Raw genomic sequence first — 27324 nt, 5'->3', positions numbered from 1 at the left:
CAGGATCTAAATGGCCCAAAAATAGTAGCATAAAATAAATTGATAGCTCGTCTAACCAACATCACTTTGTCAGGAGATCAAGATGAGTTCAAATGGAACTTAAATCAAACTAAAAAAATTACAGTTAGCTCTTTGTATAGAGCCTTGGTGCAAGATGATGAACCAATCCAGAGTTATGTAAAAATTAAAGCTACGTTAAAAATTAAAATATCACTTTGGTATTTGCAAAAAGGTTCTCTTAACGAAGGATAACCTAAGAAAAAGGCAATGTCTTAAGATCAGAAATGTTATTTTTGTCACAAATCAAAGACAAGTAAGCACACCTTTTTTATTGCCGTTTCACACATTTCGCATGACTAATAGTCTAGGTAGCATCAAATCTTTGTCAACCGTGAAGTGTTCAAAGCATGCTTGGAACTGGCTTTGGGGTCTTAGTAAAAATATGAAAGGCTATATAATGATAGCGATAGACGAATTTTGTTAGGCGCTATGACTATGCAGGAATGATATTGTCTTTAATAAGAAGAAATATGTGTTTCCTTTGCACGCTATTTTTACTTGTACGCATTGTCTTCGTTCGTGGTTTGTATTACATCGGCGGGAGCATTGTGTGATGGTTACTATGACGTGCACGAGACTGGCGCGAGTGGCCAGGGAACTATTTATCCAGTTTGGATGACTATCCAGAATTCATCTTCAAGCTTAAACATAATAACTTATGTGGAGGAGATTTGTTTTTGTTTCTTCGTACCAATCTTTCCCCACTACTACAGAGTCAATCTTTTATACTGATCCATCACTGTCGATTCCTAATGGATCATAGCTTATGAACCGACAGTGATCACTGCCAGTTCACAAACCAGCCGGCCCATCATTGTCGGTTCACAAGCCACGCAGAAAAAAATCAGGCATCGTAGTTTATGAATCAGCAATGTAAGGATCATCACTACTGGCTGGTATTAAAAACCGACAGTGATAGTATCACTGCCAGTTGATAATATGAACCGGCAGTACAGGTTGGACCAAACTCAAAATTTCCATAGACTACAGTTTTGGAGCGCCTCATCACGTCCGGCTGACTCTATCTCTTCATGTCGATCGCCTAATTTTTCTAAGTCCTCACCCCTCCCGGTCCTCACCTCTCTCTCTCTCTCTCTCCCCCCCCCCTCCTCCCACTGGCCTCTCCTCTCTCGCTCTACCACCTCCTCCTTCCAGTCGATGCCCGCTCTTCTGTTGAAGGACAACCGGTGCGCCACCGCGGACGTCGCGGCGGTTATCTCCTCAAGTACGGAGAAGGCGTCATGCGCCGACATAACCATAGCCTCGTGTCGACCGAGGTTTTGTGTAACGAGTGAGACGACCGGAGGTTTGAGTTGTTGGACCTTCTCCAGTGAGGGCGTTGCTAGCGCACGCTCGATGTGAATCCGAGTAGATCTGGTGAGGACATGGTAGATCTGGCGAGGGTGTGGGCGGATCTTGCGTGGGCACCGGCCTCCTCCTCTCCCACATGCCGATGACGCCCTGGTCTTCGCCCTCTCCCACCTCCTCCTCCCCGTCTTGTGGCTGAGCTTAAGCAGAGGATCTCCACGGTGGATCCAATGTAATGTGGTCTTCGTCCTCAAGGTGGCTCCGACTGCGACGAGCTCCGTGACGAGCACAAGGTGGCTTCCAATGATTTTTGTAAATGTTTGTGATTAGCAATGTGTGTGGGTGAGAATGTTTGTGATTGTGATTATGATTATTTGTGAGCTTCCAGTTATTGTGATTGTAACTTAATTATGTGAATTTGTGATTATTTGTGAGCAATACGGCAAGGACCGGTGGTGGCAAGCACAGCGAGGTCCGATGGCGGCATGACGGATGTATTTATTTTCTTTTTCTTTTTCTTTTGTTCTGAAAAAATGCTTCATTGCCGGTCCAAAAACATCGGGAGTGATGACATCTCAAGTTTCACTGCCCGTTAGGTACTATCGGCTGGAAAACCGGTACTACAGCTGGTTTACCAGGACAGTGATGGCTGTTATGTTGGTCTCATGTAACGTTCTGGCAATTTTTTTGTGTGTTCTTTAGTGTGTGGCTATGTACATCTCAGCAATACAGAGACTAAGGGTAAACTCTTATACGGTTGTATCAGCTTGATGCAACGATAAGAATTAATAAAACTCCCCTTTTAAAAAAAAACCTACGAGCGTCCAATGTGCATTGACTTCAAATATGGTTCTCTAGCCCAAACATCCCGTATGACACACGTTCCTCTCTGAACCTAGTTCTAATCCTATCATTGATCACGTTCACCTTTAAGACATACATGCACATGAACGAACATAAAACCGTGTATGAGAACAAGTTAGTTGATGACTCAATCAGTCCATGCTAGATTACTCGTATGAGTGTATTGTATCCATATTAAAACCACACATACGCTACCTCAGAGTGTATCCAATCAATATATTATTATGCTACATATTAGCAACATGCATATCATCCTATACAATTATACTAAATCACTTTACTATATCAATTTCATCATAAAAATATTTTTTCATCACACATAATATATAAGTCCACCTTCGAAGGTATATAATTGAAGCATACAAAGACGACAAAAAATGAACCCCAGACTACACTGGTAGGCTGTTGATTGGAGGGCCCTAAGTAAGAATGCTAAGCCTGCTTTGTTGCTCTGGTTGGTGAGGTGTCATCATTAGGGACATCTTTATCACCAAACCATAAAAAAAAAGATTTATTTTTGGTTTCTTTTCCCTCTTATATTTCGGTGGTCTTCTCTGTCTCAAAGACTGCGATCCACATGGAATGCAGTCCACCATTCAGCAGGAGGTATCTTGCGGATGTATTGATTGTTTTAGTTTATTAACTTCTTTCACATTTAAATCTGTTGGAGTGAGAAATGTAATTGGACAGTCTACGATAGAGTAGAGAATCAATTATTCATTTCAATGACATGTCTTTGTACATTTATACAGAGTGAAGGGTGGAAGTTGTCCCCCAAAAGAAACGATAACTGCAACTTGCAGTTGTGAATTGATCACAATATTAACTGTAACAAAATCTATATCTTAGCCTTTTAGGACGGAGTTGCCAAAGTATCATGTCAACATTCATCCAAAACGAACTCTTTCATCTACCGTATCAAATTCGTAACACTTGTGTCCGTGTGGACCTCCATTCCTTGACTTCTATCATAATAGTTAAATCCTAAAAATCAAAATAGGAAGACTAAAGTTAAGATATGGATAATTTTCTTTATGCTCCGCAAGAGTTATACTTGAGAAGGCATAGTAAAACCTAAGGAAAGAAGTTTGAAGGTGAAGCCGAAAGCTGAAGGGGTGCAACAAAGCCCGAAGGACGAAAAGTGCAATGAAGCCCTTAGGCAAAAGGGGTGCGACAAAGCCTGTAGAATGAAGGATCCAGCGAAGCCCTGAGATCAAATGAAGGTGACGTAGGACTTTCGGTGACAGAGCGAATGCTAATTTAAAGAGGAACCCACAAGTTAGCTGGAACCCGATAATAAAATGATTGAAAGCAGATTGCTAGTAACCCGACGAAAGGTTAAGTGCGGATCCTCCGAGACATGTGTCGAGATTTATTTGCTTAGGGCAATATAGTTAGACAATTACCGCAATATCCCTAGGATATTTCAGCATATTCTCTAGTGTTAGCCGAAATATTTCTATAGACAAAAGGTAAAAATGTAACGACAACAGGAGTAACTATGATATACCTAAGGAATACCTCCATCCACTTGATATAATAACAAGAAAATAACAATTATTAGACCACCAGTTATGAAACTATTTACTGTTTTGCGATGACTATGACAACACACTTTGTGTAGGCATCCGAGACATAGCGGGGTTTCTTCATGGTGGGCACTTGCCCATGCTCACAAAAGTCACGATTGAAGTATTGAACCACTATGGAATAATATCGTGTCCAACTGTCAATGAAGGTACACGGCCTTGTTCAACCAGAGGGGTCGCGCGTCCCTTCATGTTTTAGTATGTTTTAGACATCAGCTGCATTTTATTTTGAACTGTGAATGGCGAATTTGCAAGAATATAGACTTATTGTGGCACTCTGGGCGAAATTAGGGTGTTTAGATGTTAGGTCTGTTGCCTGCCGAGGTTGCAAGGACTAGCTGAATAGAGAGAGGTACACGCACCAAATCATTGGAAGATAAAGAGCAGCTCCGCGCTTCCTCTACAGAAGAAAATTCTATAAGACCCTTTATCAAAAGATTTTTATAAGATTCTGATCTATACTGTTATTTCTTAATTCAATGGCTATCATATACAATTAAAAGAAAAAGAAAGAAGGAAGACACGTATTATATATAAAAGGAATCTTTGTATGAGATAAAATCTCACAGAATTTCCTTACCCTTCCGCTGCCCCTCTCCACCGTGCAAAGTGACGAAGCTACCTCGGGTGCAGGGGGACCTCTGCATCGAGCGCCAATCGCGCCATCCCTTTAAGCCTTGCGATCAGGTCGTTTGATTGGAACTGCCCGTGCCAGGACAAGAAGAATTGATGGTTAGTGGATGGTCGCGACGGCCAATAAGTTGGACCGGATGGCAGATCGGCTCAATGGCACAGTGCCATTTGTGCGACCAATGGCTCACCACACGGTCCCTTCCTCGCCGTTGGCTAATGGGAATTATGTCCATGAAGGGGCGTATTTTCTGCCTTGTTTTGGGAAAAAAGATGTCAAGTACTTCAAATTTAGGAAAATGACAGATTACTGGTGACATTGGATAGCTGGGATCAAGGAGTAGTCAAGACAGATCGGTGACATTGGTTTGCAATATCCTGTGCAAAGATTTGGGCTCATGGACCCCAGGAATGCCATGCAAGTGATGCAAATGCCTGCGTATAATTTAGAGCATTGGAGAGATTGCTTGTTGCGTGCAACACGGGATACGGTCAGCTTTGCCTTTTGCGCTGTAGCTCTCTGGTTAGTGCACGAAGTGTGCTGACTAGGAGTGACAATGCTTCGGCGCACGTGGTCCAATGCTAACTGGAGGTTGAGCTTTGCACGTACTAGTGCTGGTTGGAGGAGCAGAAAGTCAGCAGCAAAGCCATGAAAAAGAGATGGAGCCTCCATCAAGCCCTAGACTTTTTTGTGCATCCTATGCAAAGGAAGTGGATTGGAGCTGAGCCTCGTGATGGCTGGATGACAGACCTGGAACTAACTAATCACGCACCAGATCTTGAAGGCGAAAAGGAAACAGGGAAAAAAATTGAGCTTGTGCACACGATGAGAAAGAAAATCCAGAAAGACTAGATTGGGTTGAGCATGGAAATATGAGGTCAACTTGTTGGTTAATGTTGACCAGCAAATCTGCTCTTTTTATAGTGGGATATCATGCGTTGGCACCCGAGGTTGATGCGACTTCCCTGCAACCATTGTTCAGTACATGAAAAACTTCAGCCATCCATTTCCAACTGGGAAGATTGTTTGCGCCCACAATGCAAATAGAAAAATGATATTACAACACGCTTTCAAACTTCAAGTAGACACAGAAGGCTGAGTGCCACTGACAAAAGAAGCACGTTTCTTGTATGGGCATACATAAAATAAGATGAACAATCAGGGTCATGGTTGATAAGAAACTAACAAGTTCTTTACTGATTTCATGTTGTGGCAAACCATAAGACTTCGTGATCCAATTATACAAGTATAAAATGCATGGGTTTCTATTGTTAGCAACATTGCAAAGGATCCATTTTGATCAAACAAACCGTAGCGAAAACAAACATAACGAGATGCACAGCACAGTGACACGGATACACACATGTGGATCAGGTTGAAAGTGTCCAGTCATGACCAGAGAGTCGGATAACATATCGTGGGAATCTGATTCATCCCGGTGGCCTAGCGAGCCTTTTTATCCAATGATAGTGGCTACTGTGTGCGTGTGTGCGCCAGCTTTTAGTCCCTCTCGGCTATCTTGTTGCCGCATCCACCTAATTCCTCCGCATGCCCCCACCATGTGTAAGTACATCACACCTTCCATGGTTCTCTTATCCCCTCCTATCACTTCAGATATTCTCTGGTGGCCGTGAATTGACACTGACCACGATTCATATAGGGGCATGGATTATGCGCTACTGTTGAGTCGGCAGTTTTGGGTGGAACTGTGGTATTACTACCTCTCTTTTTTTAAGATGCAGTTTTAGTCTCCAACACATAAACTAAGATAGCAATCAATGCTCTCACCTTTGCCATGTCTACTCCTCTTGATTGCTCTCATTTCTAATTAATAGCACACAACCCACCAATTCACCTCTCCTTTGGTCCTATTCCAACTTCCAATAGCTTTAATTAGGGGCTCTTTCAGAAAACTCCACATAGAAAACCTAAAACAATACTCCCTCCGTTCAGAAATAGTAGACATATTTCTTTTTAGACAAGTCAAACTTTACGTATTTTGACTAATATTTAATTAAATTATAAGAATATCTAGTGTATAAAAATTATACAATTAGGTTCACAATTCAAAATGGTTTCACATTATATAGATTTTGTAGCTATAAATGATATATTTTGAGAGGAAAATCTTAGTCAAAATCCAACTTCGAAGACCGAGAAAAAAATACGCATACTATTTCTGAACAGAGTGAAAATCTCTTTAAGGAAAAAAACAAATTTCTAAAATGATATCTATTTGAGAATGGAGTAAGAGATAAGTGCACACAAGTGATATGGATTCTTGGTAATTGTCCACACTCATCCTTAAATAACTCCACAAACTCTAACCTTGACCTACACCAACCAACCCCCGATATACACAGTGCTCCAGAAGCTATTTGTATGATCTTTTTTTCTCAATGCATATCAGTGTATTGCTCCTTAATTTCCACTTATTTTATTCTTTGTTCTACCTTTTTTCCCTATTAACGGCTAGCCTGCTGGTCTCTACAGCATGCACTTGCAGTCAGTCCATGGGAACAACCATCTCAACTCTAAAGGCTTGTCTGAAACACAGGAATTTCACATAGTTCAATTCCCACAGGATTCTGAAAAAAAAATCCCAGTGTTCGGTTCCAAAAGGATCCTAGTGTGGGTGCGTGAGGAAACTTAAAAAAATGGGAAAACCAGAAGTAGGTGTCATATACAGCTGCGTGATAGCACAGTGCCCCTAAAAATAAGTAGGCGATCTCGGTTCTGAATGATAAATATGATGCTGGATTGCACCAGAAGCATTTGTAAATTTTTGTTAATCGAGAGGAACGCCAGGGGTACTTCACCAATACACCAACTGTCACATTCTCTTTAGTCAATTATGATCCGTTTTAAGTATTAAGATTACAATGCTTTTGACCAGTCAGGTCTCATAAGGTAGTCAAATAATGGTACACCACTAGATCATGACCACCCTATTACTTTTTACTGTTGTTACATACCTTGGCAAAAGGAATTCAATTGTAGTGATACTAGTAAGTTACCCGTGAGTTGCGATGGCATCCCAAACTATACACTTCAAATTTATTTTGTTCCTGCATGAAGCAAATCAAAAGAGGATGTATATTCTTTTGCATCAATAGTACTAGAATAGTCAAGGATAATCATGATGTATATTACCCCTGAAATATAATTGTCAACGTGAGCTTAATATTACCAAGTTTATTCATGGAACATAACCGGGCAGCTATAAACCTTATGGACAATCTGCTTTGTTCCTTCTCATATGTTATGGATACCAACAATTGATTTGATGAGCTTTAAATCTTCAAAAATAAGAATAAATAAATCATAACCAATCTTCTAAATGTTTGGCTTGAATTTGAATATTGAATCTAAAAAATATTGATCAGAAACCTTTTGTAGCCACCGTATATCTCCTTGATCAAACTCGGTGCAAAGCAATTAAGCTAAATTAGCCCACCCAAAACTCAAGATCATCCAGAAGATGGCACTTAATATATTTGATATTCGGCCTTAGCAGGATAAACACCAAACGTTCCAACAATAACAGGCTGCATCAGATCTTGCCCTGATACTGGAAGTGCAATTTATAGTCATGCACCAGATCAGCAAGAGTGGTTCGGCATGGGCCCTCTGTAAAGCAAAAAAAAGGAAGAGTTATCTTGGAGGGTCTGGAGGTCATATTTGTAAATGTAGAAGTTACAATTGTCAAGCAGAATGAGCAGGAGTTATGAACCACCCAGATATGTGTGGAGCTGTCGGATATCACTTTCCTCACATGTATCAATCAGGGAATACACACCAGGTCTTAAGGCCTCGTCAATTTCTCTGCCACGTAAGGACTACTCTGCTGAGACAAAAGCATTTATGGAATAGCTTCACTTGAGTCTACAGCACAGTACGTACTGTGCTTCCCTGTCTGAAATGGACCCTGTCCAGAAAACATGGAAATATAACCGACAAGGAAGTACATGGCGTGCTTTCCTAGGATTTCTCTTTGTTGACGCATCTACATTGGCCACAAAACAGGAGAATAAGTATATAAGTTTTGTTGGCACATGAAACATAAATATGCATGCCTGAGGGGCATGGGCATTCTCTTTGTTGACGCATCTACATTGGCCACAAAACAGGAGAATAAGTATATAAGTTTTGTTGGCACATGAAACATAAATATGCATGCCTGAGGGGCATGGGCATTTCTTTGTGGTGTCATTAAGTTTTTGACTTCTGAAAGCCAAACTGCAATCTGGTGCGGCAGCAATGGTTCACCACGGTGCCTACTATTAGCAGTAGCTATTCTGAAGAGATGGCTTAAGGGTGCCAAATTTTTTTAGCAGTTTGTAAACCCAAAATGCAAAAGAGAATAGGATTCCAGCAGACCGCACAGTTCAACCATAACAACAGACATGGCACGTTATCAAAGTGAGATTTGTATTACTTCAAAGAACAAAATATAATCATCACTAACAATCTAACCTCTTCATAAATTCTTCTGAAAAAGGAAGCACATTTTACTGCCTCCTCCATGTTCCAAGCAAAATATCATGCCATGTTAACCATCTTGGAATCTGCAGACTCCAAACAACTGAGAAGTATGTTTACTGAGTCCTCCAGGAGTGCCACACACCGCCCAACCTCACTACAACAAAGGAAAAAAATAACAATATGAAGACCAAAGACAAAGAATAAAAAATCACAGAAAGAAACACAAGACAAGTCAAAATCTCTACCGCTGTTGGTGCCAAAGAGTAGTGCATAACAACTTGCAACATGCAGCATAGATATCAACTGAAATTGTCTGTCAAGTATTCAAGTATATATTCATTATGTTCTGCATGTTGTTGTACCCTTTGGTTGCAATATTTTGACAAAGAACGTGGTATACTCCGACAAGTAAGAAGATGTTTGAAGCCCTTGAAAAGTGTCACAGGAACATGCAGGCACTGGGAAACATGGGATGCATCAATTTGAAAAGAATGTCTCCCCACAAATGATGTGATAACCACCACAGACATTAGAACAACGACTCCAGCATCTGGATGGAACTCACTACAATGAGGTGGCAGCTTCTCAATATAGAAAATGAGTGGACTCTGAAGGTGTAGAACTATGTTGAATAAAGCACCAACTAGGCCTGGGACAGTTCTCTTAAAAACACGCTTGTTTCCTGCAATATGTGGTTGAAAAATAGTTACAATTAATCTTTTCCAAGCAGGTTGTCTATATAGATATTCTTCAATGAAACAAGATGTAAACTCCATAGTGCTCATGCCAATATTTGCTTGAGATAAAAGTGGCAGACAATAAATGTACACTTACGCATTACTCATCTCAAATATTATCTAGATCAAAAGATCCAAAATGGCATCAATTAGTCCATGTAATGACGTGCTATAATACATCACATGGGTCAGTTAAAAAAAATATTTTTTAGGAATGGAGTGTGGATCAAGCATTTCTCCAAAGTACTATTGCATATTCATGGATATGAATAACTGGTGCTTATTACCTGACACATAAGTACTAACTCGATCTGCAGATGCAAATGTTTTGGATATTGACACGGTCTATAATGTACCACTGTCTGATAATTTACTGTCACTATGGATGACAAGAAATAACTAAAATGATGTACTATGAAAGCAAATCTCACAATGGATATAGATCAATGTCATGCGTACAAACTAAATTCATCTTTATATATTGTTGCTCAAACCTAAAGGTTGACTGGCACAAATTCTAGGGTGACTTGTATTTGCAAATGGAGAACTTGCCAACTTGGCATAGGAAATACATTGTGAAGCAAGAACCAATTCCTGAGAATTATTGCCCCGTCAGATATAATCTTAGTATTGTTGGGTAAGTAATCTAGTTCTAATACATGATGCTATTAAAGACTTAGTACATTACTCAATCCTCAGAGGAAGCTGATTTATTATCCATCTTGGAAGCAATGGATTGAAACCACCTTCCATAACAACAAATAATTCGAACAGTAACAAGAAGAATATCATATGGAAATTCTAGCTGCTAACCTGGTACAAACTGAAGAACCAAATAGAGGCAGTCAATCCCAGCGGCAACATCAGAAGAAACTGTCCCACCATCAGGATTTCCAGCGTAAACTTCATATATTGAACGGCTATACTTATTCACTCCAACCAATGCCCTTTCAATGACTAGTAGAGCTGCATTTAGATGCGTGTTTGATGCAATCTTGACAAATTTTCTAAGTAGCAGTCGAAGTCTCGATTTCAATGAATTTAATCTATTCTACTTGTCAACTAAATCTTTAGGAAAAACATAACCAGATGCATTCTGTAATTGAAGTGTTTTTGTGCTCGACCCAATCTCATGGGTAGGTAGAGTTGCATTCTTTCCTTGAAGTAAGATACATTTTCCAATAGCCCTCAACTGGGCATTTACTACCTGAGTATACAGTTCTATTGAGATGTTGAGCTGATGCAATGTAAAAGAACTTCCTAAAAGTTAAAGATATCTTAATACCCCATGAATCCATACAAGAGAAAACACGTGTGGCCAGATACACATGTCTGCAATTTTCTGTAGAGTGGCAAAAGCTGTCCCAACCATTGTGCCCAATGAAAGCTGTCAGACAGGGCTGCATGTCTGCCTAGAATTATTGCTTGGAAAGGATAGGGTGCCATGCAGTTTAACAATAGCAGCAGATACATTGTAGACCTCCCTCAAAGTGAATGCTATGAGTGGACATTCACCTTTCAAAAGGTTTTCCATAAGAACATTCTGCATAGACTGTATATTAGACAGATTAAAACCATGACTTTCACACGAAACCCCAATATGCCATTTGAGTGGGCACGAAATTCATTATTCTTTATATCATGCTTTTTCCATTCATCCATGGCTGCGTCAATATTAAGAAAGCCATTTTCGCAATCCAGTTCTTGTGGAATTTGAACAGAGATTAAATCAACAGAGCCAAAATCCGTGCTACCCATAAACAACACATGAAGGCAAATGTCTACAAAGGTCTCAAATTTAGCAATAAACCTGCTAAATCTGGAATAATAATGAAACGCCATTTTTCTTTCCTCTGAGCTTGCTATTGGATAATTTTCGAGTGTGCTTAATGCGGAAATGAGACCCCACAAGAATCCACCTATGCAAGACATGGTGCATGACAATCTATTCCAACACACCATGTTACAACAGTTTTCTAATTTGATAACATACTTGCTATCCTTTACAATTACAGGTATGCAAGTTGTAGTCTTCTGTAACAGTTCGGCCATACTTTTGACACAGTCCAAGGCTGAATCCTCTAGTATATCAAATGTCTGCTCATCATGTTCTGAAGTCTTGCTTTCAATATGGCTACCACTCAGGGAAGGTTTAATTAGTTTCTTGTAACCCATAAAGCAAAATAATGAATTCACATTAGCTAGTGTAGAAAATAACTCTGATGTCTTATCTACCAAGGATAATATGGTATTTTTCACCTCATCAGTACACTCATCAAATATTTTATGTGTCGAACCAGCAATTTCCTGAACAGATCTCAAGAACCAAACCAGGGAATATGAGTTACCAAAAATTTCTAGTAAGGCCAAGTATTGCTTTGAATCTGGGCACTCTTTACCAAATTTCAAGGTGATATTTTTCATTGCCCTACGACAGCATATAAACAAATGCAGTAGCTTCATGGGATTGCAGGATTCACAGCGAAGACCTAGCAATTTCAGTAGCTGGATTCTGCAAGGGAACAAAACAATTATGGTCAGCAACAAGATCATCACAATGTTTTTTGAAGGAAAACAGTAGGGTAAACCCCTACTGTGGTAAATATATTAATATAGAAGGGGAAAAGAAACTGTACAGGTAAAGCGAAAGGGAGAGGAGGGGCTAAAAGAGAGAAGAAAGCCAAGAAGAGACGAGGGGTCTCAAAGGCACAGACAACCTATGAGATTGTAAAGGACACCTCCTTTACAAAGTTAACTCTCCAACTAGAAAAAGAAGGAGTAGTCTTTCTAAAAATAAACTCATTTCTCTCTTTCCAGATAGTCCAAGTAGAGATAATGAAGATCTCTGAAACTCCGTTTTTGCTAACATTGTTAACATTACAGATCATCACAATGTTAACATTGCAGATAAGACTTGTGCACATTGGCACCTGCTCCCCCAAATTTTCTGACAAGCCACATTCCCAGGGAACTGGTTATATACTTATACTAATTGACACATAGTCCATGACGACATGTTATCACATGATAAGTTGAGCTTTATTCACTGAACACATAGAAAATGAGTAGAAACTAGAGATCATGGTATCAATAAAATCAAACATCGAAACTGAAAGTCCGAAACAGTCTTAAGTACAGATCAATGACTACGTTAACTAGGTTTTTGTGATGCCATGAACGTTTTAAATACCAACAAAGACACTGATGATGTTAGCCATGTTTGTGTTGCCATGAATGTCAACAATCATCATGACCAACAACAACAAAAAAAAGGAAACAAAGACCTATTGTTCTCAAATTTGGCACTTTGACCAAATTACACAATACACATACCCTCCAATTCCCTCCCTCCGTTTTCAAAATACTTTTGACTTTACTGTTAGATTTGCCATCTACTTAAGTATTCAGTTAGGTAAAGTGGACATAGTATTATTACCTAAGGTACTTTAAGTATGTTGTATATTTATAGGTGTTTGCATATGTATTTGTTTAAAATCGCCAGTCGCAGTTTGAACAGTAAGCCCAAAAGCAGAGTCAAAAGTCAAAGGCATAGGTGCAAATAATGAGATTTGCATGGAAAATTAAGCCAGGGGCTGAAAAAATGCTAAGTATTCGTGAACAAAACTTTTGGTCAAAAGAACAATTTGAGAATGGAAAGAGCATATAGTTTTGTCGTCTCTGCATTGGTATAAGATTGTACAAAGCTTAGGCACCAATGCATTGTAATTAGCACATATGGGAAAAGTTGTAAACTTCACACTTGCCTCTCAAGATGGAGAATATAATTTATAAGCTGTGAGAATGACTTGGATTTTCATGAAATCCAGGAACTGTACTAAAAAAAATTAAGTAAATTCTCACAGATCCAGTATTTCTCCATGCAATGGGCATGTGTAGCATTGGAATTTGTACCAATCAACTTCTCATTTTCCAGTTTATTTATTATCTCCATCAAATCAGGTGAGGAGTCCAAGTCCAACAAGGCGTTATCCTCATCAGAGTTGACAAAAGAAGATACCGATTTCTTCAAAGCATGGCAAAAACTTGATGCCAACTTCTTCAAAAGTACCTAGGAAACATTAATTTCAAATTATATCAGGTCATTAGGAAAGGCGTGCAGAAGAAAGCACCCCAACCATTAAATACAAAATAAACATTGATCATCAAGCAGCAGGTTTAATAGTATCAACATACTCGATAGGTTACTCAGTAGCAATCTTTTCTTTGGATGGAAGGATTACGATGATAGATACCTTTTGATCATAAATAATAGTATCACAAAGGAACCCCACCGAAATATTATGCAAATTTATTTTTCTGTATGAAGGTTGAGTGACACTATTCTCGTCCTTATCTATGCAAGACCACTTTTGAACAAAAGAAAACCTCATCAGATTAGAAAAGAAGTTCTTCAGATTCTTCTTAGATGCATGAGAGCTCCAAATATCAATGTTGTCACAGAGAAGCTGCCAAGTTGCTATAGGAAAAGAACCTTCATCTAAAGAGCATAGACTCAAATCCCAGGAACCACTAATTTCATAACACCCAAAAGGATCATTATCACCTGAAGATAATATCCTCACATAACTTATCATAAAACTGGTCAGTCAAGCGGCCTCAAGACTGCAAGACCCCTTTAATAGTTGAGTGCTTCCTATATCCGCCTTATCAAGTTGCTGCGCACCATCTTCAAGCAAAAAATCAAATGCCTTAATCTGCCTGTTAAGGTCTTTGAGTCTCTGCAGAGCCATCACATGAAAGCTGTAAACAAGAGGAACAAAAGAACAGTTTCTTGAAAGAGATTGTGACAAATTCTCAATAACATCCAAAAGGGAGCTCGAACTTTCAACAATCAAAGCAAAATAACCTTCCCCGAGAATATTGGCTGGATTGGTCCATCCCTTTCCTTAGCACACAATGAACGGACTCTTCACTTGTTCTGCTTTTACAGCTACATCTGGAGGCATGAGGCCAATCGATTGCAGATACAAACTTCTGCATGATATATACAGGCGAAAGAAAAGGACAAATATCCAGGAAAAATTTGGGATCTTCTGCCAGTAAGCATGTTGTTTTTTAGAGATATGTTTTCCCATTACTGAGGAAACAAATTCACTTAAATTGTTTGATTCATTTTTGACCAAGTGACTGAAGTTTGGTTGGATTGCATTGACCAACCTTTCAACAGATTTTCCTACCAGTGTACTATTTGAAGCTGTGACACTTATTGACTCAAGAACATTAGTGTATACTTCAGATAAGTGCCTGACTAGAAGTTCGGCTTTCTGATCGAAAACAGACTCTCCAGCAATTGAGAGTGAGCCTCCCTGTTCTTTTGAATCATTTTCAAAGCTGCGACTTTTCGTCCATTTCACTGTTTCTGTGAGATCTAGTGTAAGCTCATCTATGCATCGACTAGACTGCCCTTCCAGCATCAACTTTACTGAAGTACGGATAGAACCCATCAATGTTTCAGAACTCAACAATGTTGTCAATGATTCCAAGCATTTCTTCAAGGATAAGAAGCTACAGAAAATGAGCCCTGTACTGCATCAGGACCACCAGCTCTGAATGTTCTCACAGCACCACACAACCTAAAAATCGAGCGGGAAATCTACATAATGAACCGAGGAGATAAAACATCAGAATGGGATTGGAAAAAGAAGAGCATGTAAGCAGAATGTCAGAAGCATATGAAAAACCCACAAAAAGAACCATCGCTTGTTTGCTGATCTTATCGAATAATGGAGTAAGAAATTACTGAAATTAACAGGTGAAAAGTATATAACCAACCTGACCGAGCTCACTGAATGTGCAGATGATTTGGGATGAAAGGCTTGAAATCTTTGAAGCTAGCAGGAAGCAGGACTTGATGTCCTTGGAAGACGCATTAATAGCAGACAAAGCAAAAATCATTAACCACAACGTCACAAGGTCATCCCCCCAGAACCTTGTACTCAATTTCTAAGAAATAGCCAACTGCATCAACAATCTCTGCAAACATTAAAGGCACTATCTTCTTAATGCTTACATCTTCTATGTGCACAGCTGAGACCAAGAATTTGTACATCTTTTCAGATATTGAGATCAAGACAATGTAAATATCTTGCAAGAAGTTGAAGTAAGATCCTTCTGATGTGTCCTCCGTAGGTAAATAGATCTTCTCTTCAATAAGTGTTGTCAACATCACATTAATGGAGTTTAGAATGCAATGAACTTCTACTAGCCTGTAACCTCTAAATTAGAAAATTCCTTTTGTGAATACGATTTACACTCTAACACCAAGGGTTCCATAAACAGCATAAACACTTCAAAAAGTGGTTCTCTATGTTGTTGGGGTTCTTCAGAACCCTCACTAATTTTTTGCAGCCTAGTCAAAGCTGTTCCGCTCGGTGCTAAAGTTGTTCTTTGATTTCTCGCTCTGCTAACAAACAGTTGAAGCAAGTAACCAAACCCAACCAGCAATACAGCATTGTTTTCTGCTTTTATTCCTTTGAATCGCTCGAATAGATGCCTATGGTAGCTTCCTTTGATATCCTTGGAGGCAGAAGTTTTATTCAAACTCTTGAGACCAAAATATCCACTAAGATGTTGGGAGTTAAACAGTCCATTTGACAAAACATCTTCAACAATTTTCAACATGGTTCATGCATGCTTGTGCTTGTTGGAATTTGCTTGTGAATTAAGTAAAACTAACAATTACAACAATGGGTCAAGAATCTTATCAACAAAAGCATGGACAATATTCTTCAGATTTGCATTAGATCTCAGGAAGCTTGAAAATTGCCCAAGGAAGCAATTTGCAAACTTCCGAAGAACAGGACAGCAATTCTTCTCATTAGCTGAAACCTTCTGGGCAAGATTGATAACCTCGATGGTACAAGAGGCCCACAAATCCACACCTGCATTGAAGAAAGCTCTTGTATTGGAGGACAAAAGCGACGACATGCAGTCTAAAACTTGTTCGAAGAGCTCAAAAGATTCACTGTCAACACATGACGTGTTGCTATCAACTCTGCTCAAACCATGTCTTGCAACACGACTAAGTGATGTAAGTAAGTTCAAGGATATTGAGACGGATGGCTTCTTTTCAATACACACTCTCAAAACTACCCAGCATCTATTATCCAGCGCTGGATCAAAAGGCTGTGGCATCTTTTTACTATTCTCAGGAAAATTTAAGATAGACTGCACCCAGTTTCCAATAAACGACACCAGCCGCGATCGCTGAAAGCTGTGCACCTTATGGCCATGGCTTGAGTTATTTGACTGTGTGGTTAAAAATTCAACTGTTAGGTCAATCTTTCTGCACAATTTAACAACTTGTTATAAAGCTTCCAAATAACAAGAGCAGAATAAGGTTCATCAAAACGGGTTAAAAAAATGTGTTCCATCGCCACTAAGAAAAGCGATGAAATGTTCACTTACGTATGAATCAAACAGACCTATATTGGGTATTCATGGACATAAAAAGTACTGCATGAAACAATATGCCCAATTTCGCCTGCCTTGCTGCTTTTAAAAGCCCAGGAACTAATAAGGGGAACGACAATTTCACATAAATCAATGTGAATATTGTGCATAACCAACAATTACGAAGCATTAGCTAGCAGCTGCCTACAGAAAAACTATACTATCTCTTAAGATCGTATCTGCACCGAATTAGACAACCTTCTCGCGCATTTAGTTACGACAGTAAACAAGTATTTTGCAATCCACCTTAACTGAGCCAGCAAAACAAGCAGACCAGAGAAGCATAATAACCAACTAATTGAAATCCCTAGTCATAGAATTACCGATAGCTAAGTTCAACGAAACGGAAGCAAAAGCAGTAAGCGGATCACCTTTTGAGCGAGAGCTCCTTGCCCTGGAGGGAGAGGACGAGGTCGAGGTGTTCCCACGCACCCATGCCGCCGCCGCCGCCGCCATCGAAGCGAGGCCTGGCGGACTTGGGCTCGCTTGGCCCCTCTCCATTGCGAGGAGGCGATCAGCTTCCTCGCTGCGCCAGGGCTCTCCATGGCGATGCGACGGAAGCGGAGGCTAGGGTTCTGGGTTTTGCGCCACTCTGCGATTGTAGGGGTGTAGCCTCGTCTCGTTTGACTCCTCCGTGCTCGATTGGAAGCCAGGCGCGGTGTACGGGTGTTGTCTTCTGCCGTGTCTGACCAGCCTATAACACGAATCTTAAAGCTGGCTCAGACCAGACCGGCCGCTCGTGGTCGAACCCAGCCCGCCTTCGGACTCCAGGTAGGACTTACGAGTACAAGCTAGAAACCCTAGCTCGTCTCTAAAAAAAAAAGGGTAGAAACCCTAGCCAATCCAGATCAGAAAGCTTGGGGGCTGGAGCGAAGGGGAGAAGACGATGACGACGAGGGAGCCGCACGAGGCGTCTCGGCGCGAGGGGCGCGACTCGCACGGGAGGCGCGACCACTCCTCGTCGAGGTCTCGGCGGGACGATCCCAGGTACCAATCATCTGCACCACCGCTGGATTTCCGATCTGACTGCGTGTTTTGGTTTGGGTTAGGATGCTGGGTTTTGGGGTGAATCGGGGGTTTTTTTGGTGGGCTTCTGATTTCCATTGTCTTTGCTGTACTTGCAAGATAATGCAATTTGTGTACTTATTAACCCATTTTCGGAATCGCTTTTGGTAGCCCAAGGAGAAGGAGAGATGACAGGAGGCATGAATCGGAAAGGGGTCACTACAGAAGTCGACATCAAGAAAGCGTTAAGGCAGCGGACCGTGATCAGAAGAGAAACAAAGATGCTGCACAGCACGATGATCCTCTGAATGCTGAGGCGAAATCGCTGAGTGATGCAAAGAATGACCCGTCCGCGAGGCATGATAGGTCTCCAAGGGGAACCAAACGCTCTTCCGAGTCTAGAGAGACTTGGCGGCCTCGATCTTTCTTTCAGGTTCTTGTCTTTTCTCCATGTATGAAAAGGGAATACCACCAATGGCTTGTGCTCTCGGTTTTAAATGGTTTAATTACTACTAATAGTGCGCTTAGAGGCTACTTAGGGTCTGTTTTGTAGGGATCCGGATTCTCTAGAAACGTTTCGGTTCCAGATTCTTCTTGGGAACTGGAAATCGTTTGGCTAGCTGGTTGGATTCGGTTTGTTGAAAGATGGGATGGTGGTGCAATTGACCAATTTACCCTTGTGTTGATATGCTATTTTTTCTGTTTTTTGTTTTTGCATGCATGCCATGTGATAAACTGATAATTATTGCCCGTTCAGTAAATTTCACCAGCATAGGGTATCTTCACCCAAGTCAGAAAACCACCTCTTTACATCTTGTCCAACTGCCCATCCTAATGCCACCAAGGTAGAGGGGATGAGCAGCAGAGAGGCTAGGAACACAGAGCAGATCAGAGCACAGCACAGCACGCGATGGCTGCTCAAGGGCCTCCAAGCGGATGGGGCGGTGCAATTTGGGAACGAGGGGGTTGTTTCTCCCGTGAAACTGGGCTGAGGCTGTTTCACGTGCCCAGTTCAACTGAGGTGAATCGATTTGCCCGTTTCTTGGAGAAACGTTTCGTCCAGAGCATCGTTTGTTACTGATTCTCGAGAATCCGGCGAGAATGGTTTCATCCATCCAAATGCCCCCTTAGACTATCATGACCAAAAAAACCTTTTGCATTTGCGTTGTTAGTAAGCTATCGTATTACATTGCTGAACAGTAAGCAGTGTTCCACATTCGGTAACTTCACCAGTGCTGGATAATGTACATAGCAGATTAGTGTCATTAGGGATCCATTGGTCAATACTTTCTGGTGGTGCAGGATGCAAACCGTCTGGTTAAATATTGAGTTATGACAGCTCAGGTCACATATAAGTGGCTGGCTGTCTGTTAAATAGAACCAGCACCATATTGTTACTGCCATTATGAGTATTGCAGAATAAACTCGTATTGAATTGATATTGGTACTTGGTAGTAGCAATTAGTTTATTCAAACATTGGTGAATATTCCCTGTTGGTGTCATTTTGAATAACTGTTATATATTTCTGTTCGATTTTATGGTTAAGGATTTCTCAGTTTTGGGATCAGGGGCTTGAGAGTACAGATGATTCTATAGTAAACTTTAGTTGTTAAGATTGTGACATGCTTTGCCATTTTACAGATTTGCGCTATTCGAATTGATGACTGTATATGAATTTGCTTCTAGGATATATTAGTGTTATTTCTTGCTGGTTAGCATGAGAAATACAGCAGATACATTTATCTTCTCATTAATAGATCATGCAATTGCAAACTTTGAACATATTTTAATTTATAGTTAAGTTTAACTTTTCAAACACACTAATATATTTTTGCTTTGTATTTTTAACATATATATATAGCAGAGCAGTAACTGCAAATTCTTATGCTAGTTCTCATTGTAGAATGTCTATCTGTTATCCTATCTAGAAAATAGAAATTTACATGTAAGTTGGTCGGCTCAAATTGCTACCCATAGGTTCACTTTTGTTTCCATATTTTGTTCAGACATACATAAGTTATGTCCTGTTTGTCAGCATGTAGCAATCTATCACTGTCCTATCTCAGCGATATATTTTCATCTGATGGAGTTGAACTGCAAATTCTTATGCCGGTTCTCATTGTAGAATGGCTATCTGTTATCCTATTTAGAAAATAGAAGTGTACATGTGTGCTGGTCGACTCAAATTACTACCCAGGTTCATCTTTGTTTCCATATTTTATTCAGACATACATAAGTTATTTCCTGTTTGTCAGTATGTAGCAATCTATCATTGTCCTATCTCAGTGATATACTTTCATCTAATGGAGTTGAAGTGTGCAGATTAGTTAGATTCATGGTCTGCTAGCTGTACGAGTAACAAGAAGATACTTTCTTGTAATGTCTCCAAATGTTACTTTACTACTTGACCGTGCATATGTTTTATTCTACCTGAGGTGTGGAAGTAGGTTTATGCATACAGATTGTTGGGTTGTCGCTAAATCATACATCTTTGCCATTGACTCGTCATGTGTAAATGATATATTCCTCGTGATGTAGTGGGACTTCTTTTATGACACATACATTCAAATGTCCACTGTTTATAACAGTGTTAGATTACCTGTGCTTGTATGTACAGCACGATGAGCGTGGAAGTGCTGGGCAAGGTGGTCGACGCTATGACCGTCAGGCTAGTAGTGAGTTACCTTCTTAGTTCTTACTTTGTGTGCTTATTTAATTCCCCGTCCTTTGTCCATGCTAATTTATTATTGTTGTTTCTAAGACTATGGAGGACAGAGGGATCAAAAGGAACGCCTTGTTGATAGAGATGAACAGAAGGCTGATAAACACAGTTTGCAGGGAATGGTTGAGCCGGCCCAGCAACAGAACGATGGTGATTCTACATGGAAGCATGATCGATTTCTCCAGTTGGATGAAGAAGCACCCATTGCCAAAAGGAGGCCGCCATTTCAGGTGATGATGTCACGAGAGCAAGAGTCAGCTGATGCTCCCTCTGTTACAGCACCGGATTCTAGAACACGAAATCCTGATCAACCTGGGCCCACTTCTGCAATGAGAGAAGAAAGGAGAAATTATCACATGCAGGGATTTCGAAATCATAGACCATTCGTAAGGCCAGATGATCGAAGTTTCAGAAGGGGATTTCCTGACCACAGGAGTGATGGCCAGAGACATGGATATGATTCAAGGGGAAGATTTGCTGGCAGGGGAGGAATGGACAGAGACAGGTTTAACAACCCGTATGGTGGGAGAAGCAACCTGTATCAGGCAACTGGTGATGAAGAAGAAAAATGGAAGCATGACCTTTATGATCAGACAAACAGGAGTCCGCCTCCAAAGACCGAGGAAGAGCAGATTGCAAAAGTTGAAGCATTGTTGGAGCTGTAGTATTTATCTTTTGTATCTGTCTGGAGTTATTTGTGATGGCTAGATTATCATTTACTTGGTTTCCTTGGTGTTGGATGCTTTTTGTTTGCTTTGATTTCGCATGTCTATGTGGATTTTGGCATCTTATCAAGCCATTTCATTTGCATGGAATGCTTCAGTCTTCCGTTCCGGGTGAAGGTTATGGCACAAGATATTCACAAGTTACTTAATGCAGGATCAATGAAGCAAAGAGCATGAACAACTTGCCTCTCAACGACGTTTTAGGGCTGAAATGCTTTTGAAGTTGTATTCTAATTGTTTGGGTTGTTGGATTTTTTTTACCACCACGCGGGGTGGGGGTGAATTTGATTTGGTGTAAGCAGGTAGAAAATTGTTGCTTCCGATTTCCCTTTTCAAGCCTTATCAGTTATTTCTTACGCAATGCAAATTGCTTGAACGTCTTGCGTCTTCAGCTGAAGGGTCGAAAAAAGTTCCGAACGAACCTGAGTGGAATTCTCGTTTCACACTTTGCAAGATGCCATCACTCCAAAAATATTACATCACGACCTTGTTTCATTTAAGGCCCTTTGTTGGCACATTTCGTGCTTCTGCACAGTCTAAATTGTGGGAGAAACTTGTGGAAGGCAGATCTTGCTTCTTTTACTTCATTCTCAACTTGCTGCAGAATGCTGTCGTTTTGACACAACTTCTGTTTTTCTTTTATGTGGAGAAGCTATACAAAAATTATATCAAACAAGGCCTAAACTCCGTTGACTTGGTCTATTTTGCTACATTCTTTCTCCACATGATTATTTTGCCACCGTCATCTCCTAATTTTGTGAGCTCATTAGGGCTTAGGTTTTGGACTAGGATTTGTGTGTGTGGTCGATGTGGCGTGGCGAAGTGAGGCACTGTTGGTGCCCTCGGAGTCGCAAGTCAACAGAAGGGTGGTGAGTGGTAGCAACGATGAGAGAATCCTTTATTTGCTATCAAAAAATAAGGTTGTTTCCAATTTGCTACTAAGAAAAATAGTTTTTTCTATTTATCATTGATTGAGTTTTTCATCCCTTATTTGCCACTTTCATCCTTTCTCCCATCAACCTACTGTTAAGTGAGACATAAAATGACAAAAAAGTGTCCCTTCCGCATTCTCTCTTCGGTCTTTCTTCGTCCTTCACGAACTCGACGGTGGCAGGGTCCAGCATCTCGTGCCCACTACACTCGCCCCCCCCCCTACTGTTCGGTTGACCCGCACTGTCGTGTCTCCTCATGCCTCTGGGCTCACTGCCCCCGTTGAACGTAGCTCCTCCTAAACACCGAGCTCGCCCCCCCCCCCCCTGCTGCTGATATTCGATTTGTTTAGGAGGGGGCGCAGAGAAGGGAGAGAGGGCGGAGCCCTTGCTGTTGCTCATGGAGTCGATCACCATCGTGCTATCGCCAATGGAGATTGACGTGCATAGATGGGTGAACCCCGAGTCTCTGCTATTGAGGGCTGATGCGCCTCCCTTCTACTAGTCTTCAGTCGCCGTTGGTGAGTGTTGTTGCCCTATCGTGACCATCGAGTCTGCGTCGGCATCGAGTAGTGACATGCTGGTTTGTGCCCCCTCTGTCATGTGTGTTTTCACTATGTGTATGTCCGGCCATGTGCCGTTGATTTACTGTTGAGATGCTCTGGCTAGCCGTCGTCTTGATGCTGTTAAGGTGCTCTAAAAGTGCATCTAGGCCTGCTATGTGGGTTTTCATAATTGACGATAAACGATTAAGAGACTAATATGTTCTAAGTATTTGAATAGGTAAAAGTCTCAATGATGAAATCTAAACGATGTTGGTGATCCCAAAAAATGAAGAAGACAACGCTTTGTTACTCCTATGATCGAGGGGGAATGTTGGGGTAAGAAGAGAAAGGACTAGAGGGAGAAGACTAGCTATACTTTTAACTATAGAGGTAGTAAGCCTGTAGGAAATGTGACAGTGTACTAGATGCTAAAGCATCCCACAGTGCACACCAGCACTCAGATAGAAAATCCAAATCACACAAGACACATCACACAAAAAGCACACTACTAACATCGTTCTAACGTTTATGAAGAATAGGGAAAATCCTCCTATGACTCGAAAAAAACTAAAATTGGGAGTAGCGCAGAGATAGATCTTTATGTCTTCAGTGTTGTGGTAGATGATTCTTCCTGGTAGTGAAGGGTCTTCAACTCTATCATCAGAATCTTCATACGAGGTAGGATCAAGTTAGATCTTCAAGTGCATCCTCTTGGATCAGAGTAATCGGAATGGTTTAGCAACTAAAAGTTTTGAAAGGGGGAGTGTTAGAAATTTATTTTGCTCAATATATTAAAGAAGGTAAGTAGAGAGAAACTGATAGGTCAGAAAAGTATGGGAATGGGTTTTTTCAAAATAGGCTTTTTAAAATATGACATTATGGTTCGACCAAACTATCTAGGCTTACGTCCTATGGTCTGTATGGCTCTGATACCATCTCTGTCACACCCGGTTTTAACGGACAAAACTAGATACGGCTTATGTATGCCCAAGATGTTTAACACACATAAGGAAATCACAGGTAAAGTAACAAAAGAAATACTTTAAAAAATAAATGTTGAACTCTTACAACAATTGACATATATTGTCTTCTATGTAGATATCTGTAGCAGAACAGAAGCACTGGTATATAACAACACCACAGGCAACCGATCGGGAGACACACGCCTAGAACGTCACAACATTGTCCTTATAGTCTTCAACATCTTCACCGATAACTCCATAGGCAATCGACAGAGAACATCTCACTAGAATGCATCTTTCACGAGATCTTCGAATTCTTTCCCAACTGAGTGTTTTGTTATAGCAAGTGTGAGCACATGTCGTACTCAGCAAATTGTGAAGGAAATATTATGCATATGAATGCTTTGACAAGGTAAGGCTAGTTTGACTCTTTTGCATAAAACATCATTTAAGTAAAAATATTTTAAAAAATAGTAGTAATTAAGTATATGGTTGTAAACAACCAACCACATCAAGATTTCACCCATCTTGACTTAACCAACTGACTACCTCAACCAAGATTCTAACCACCAAAGTTGAATACCTAACACATCAACCATAGCTCCCACCGCCAAAGGACTACTAACCACCTCAACCACGATTCCTACTATAGTGACTGACCCACACCTCAACTATGGTCCCCACCACCACAGTTGACTACACTGACCAAACCATCAACTTATAATCATGGTAGATTTTTCGTGCCGCTCGTGACCGTGAGCACGGTTGAATATTCAGTTTTAACTCTGCAGATGTTGTACATACCAACAAGTCATGATTTCATCACCCGCAAGCAGGTGACTAAGTCTCAATTTTGCCCGTGTTAACTAGATACTTGCACACATCCAAGGTGTGTGCCTTAAAGATCACTACAAAGCCTTTACAATACTCCTCTTAGCACATGTCTACCCGTTAAGGTTTCACCGCCGCATGATTCCACCTCAACAACGGAAGCCCCCTCTTGCGCCTTTCGGATCCCAAGACATCGTCCATTCACCGCTCTTATGCCTGGTCTACACTATGCTGAGAGTAAACAAATTACTTGGCTAGACTTGACCCATACCAGACTTATGATTGTACTATAAACACAGAAAGATCACCCCATAAACCGGTCCTTAGATTTAAGCAAGACTACCACTTTCCAAAACATACATCCCATCATACTACATGCTCAAATCCCTATACCATATTACTAAAAAGTTATTCCATCGTATTTTATCATTATTGCATAGGACCATTATCAAGTTTATAGAGCATTAATCATGATTACCATCCCAAAGCAAGGCTAAGCATCATCTACCCTTCTATAACCCAAAACCATACTAAAGTGACAAGGATGATAAGGGAAAACTAGGGTAAAACCTAACTCTTGGAATTCTCAACAAATTATTAGCATGCATGTTTATGAAACAAAATATTAAAAAACTGGGATAAGTATGTTCAAGAACACAACTTGCCTTCACTCGACTCAGTTGGATCTTCAGAGAAGTCTTGGTCTTGAAGTCCTTCTAGCTCTTTCGAAACATTGACTGATCGCAAAAACTACCAACAAACAATACAAAGAAAAATACTAAGAACAACATACCAAACATAATCAAAACACTTTAAAAACACTATGGTTGGAAGGGTATGATTTTAGAGAAGAAATTTAGATGCAATAATCGCCTAAGTCAGAGTTAGGATGAAGTATAACGGCTTTCGAAAGATGGATTAGGCTGGTTTACCAGAGTTATCTTCCTATAGGAAAAGGTTTGTTACGCAATCATTGTATCATACTTGACAACATCATTGTGCAAGTTTCAAGAGGTATATCACTGACTAAACTTCACTTACTAGGCTAAAGAGGATGATGCGGTGCTGACTTGGCATGTCATGCAAGCATCATCTTGGATTAAAGAAGAGGTGAGCTAAGGTATAGCCTCAACCTCCTATGATAGATCAAATGGCTGGAGGTTGCGTTTCTGGGTTAAGGATACTGCCGGTGACTCTGCGTAGTGACGGCAGCTGGAGTTTCATCGGAGACGACGATCGGGCACGTGGCCACTGACATTGAAGTTGGGCTTCAGTGGTGTTTCAGCGAAACGAGGGAAGCATAGCGTAGAACGCAAAAAGGCTAACTTAGAGGTATGATTGGTTTTGGAAAGGATCATCTAAGGTAGTGGCAAAACAGTGACGAGTGTTGCTAGGTTTGGTGGTGACTGCGAACAGATGTAGCAACGAAGATGCTCACGTTCTCGGAGATTGGGTATGAATTTTGAGGAACCGTTTGAATAGAGGCGTTCATATATCCCGGGAACATAATTCTATAGCATGGGTTTGGGCAGATCATCCCCTGAGAGGAAGATCAATCAACGGGGATGAGTTGGGTGACGGTTGCGGCATGCTGCGGTTGACAGCCGCGTTCTGGATGTGTCATTGCACAACCAGTGAAGGGAACATAGGGACATGTAGAAGACTCCATGGTACATGTCGTGACGCATATGACGCATCCATACAGCTTCCAGATTGATGGGGAACCTGACAGCAAACTCGATGCGCGCACAGATCCCGGCGGTTTGGTTGCTCTACTGGACGACCCGGTTGGTGAGGGTGTGGGCAACATCATGGGTCATGCTCTGGTGAAAGGGTATGTCGATTTGACTTCTGATCAGCTGGGAACGTCGATGCCAATCGGTGATGGCGCAGCTGTCCGCGATGGTGGCAACCGTTTGGCGGCGCAGATCGGACTTTGGCCAAGGTTAGGGCTTAGCTAGGGACTTAGTGGTAAAAAATTACTAAGGGAGGATAAAAAAAAGGATCCTCACCTTGCTCCGATGGTCAAGGAAAGAGGATTCGCGGAGACGACAACGTAGCACATCACGGACGGCGGCGCACGGACAGGGCAGCAGCGGTGTCTAGGGCTTGGGGTCATGAAATAGGGATAGGAGAGGGAGTACAACTCCTATTTGTTGGGTTAGAGGTGGCTGGTTGAGATGGAGTCCAAGCCGGACACGATTCGGATTCGAGTTCGAGTCGGTTAGGATTTCCTTTTTTGCAGCTCTTTATTCCAAGACGATATATCCACCCTTTGGACTCCAAATTGGATGTTTCTGGACTCTAAATTATATTACTCAAAAAGATCTACAACTTTGGTATTCATTGAAACTTCTGAAAACATCATTTTAATTTCCAAAAATGCATCACAAGATAAACTTTTTAAACTAAGATTTATCTACATAGCACTGATTTCTGGGGCCATAACTCTTAGCT

General features: G+C 40.9%; 1 protein-coding gene and 2 pseudogenes across 2 annotated transcripts; 1 reads left to right on the top strand and 2 right to left on the bottom strand.

Moving 5' to 3' along the window:
- Positions 1–7641: 7641 nt before the first annotated feature.
- On the bottom strand, positions 7642–12182 carry LOC133916696 (uncharacterized; annotated as a pseudogene).
- A 1259-nt stretch (positions 12183–13441) lies between these two features.
- On the bottom strand, positions 13442–17864 carry LOC133916695 (uncharacterized; annotated as a pseudogene).
- Positions 17865–17915: 51 nt separating this feature from the next.
- LOC133916697 (uncharacterized) lies at positions 17916–21690 on the top strand. Of its 2 annotated transcripts, XM_062360488.1 has the most exons (4): positions 17916–18134; positions 18324–18585; positions 20771–20828; positions 20915–21690. In XM_062360488.1, the coding sequence occupies exons 1-4, from the start codon at positions 18034–18036 to the stop codon at positions 21538–21540; spliced, it is 1047 nt and encodes a 348-aa protein (XP_062216472.1). In that variant the 5' UTR covers positions 17916–18033; the 3' UTR covers positions 21541–21690. The 2 variants fall into 2 exon arrangements, with proteins under 2 accessions (XP_062216472.1, XP_062216474.1); XM_062360490.1 differs by lacking the exon at positions 17916–18134 and having other exon boundaries at positions 18447–18585; positions 20692–20828.
- The last annotated feature ends 5634 nt before the right edge of the window (positions 21691–27324 follow it).

The sequence above is a fragment of the Phragmites australis genome, chromosome 4 (assembly GCF_958298935.1).
Source record: "Phragmites australis chromosome 4, lpPhrAust1.1, whole genome shotgun sequence".
Lineage (NCBI taxonomy): Eukaryota > Viridiplantae > Streptophyta > Magnoliopsida > Poales > Poaceae > Phragmites > Phragmites australis.
Note: the sequence above shows the minus strand (reverse complement) of the source record. Positions and strands in the feature narration are given on the sequence as shown.

Bases quoted from the DNA above. Each gene is read 5' to 3' on its own strand.
- LOC133916697 (XM_062360488.1), top strand. From the start codon at position 18,034: ATGACGACGAGGGAGCCGCACGAGGCGTCTCGGCGCGAGGGGCGCGAC. The intron at 18,135-18,323 runs GTACCAATCATC...CGCTTTTGGTAG, and splicing joins TCTCGGCGGGACGATCCCAG to CCCAAGGAGAAGGAGAGATG. The intron at 18,586-20,770 runs GTTCTTGTCTTT...TTGTATGTACAG, and splicing joins GGCCTCGATCTTTCTTTCAG to CACGATGAGCGTGGAAGTGC.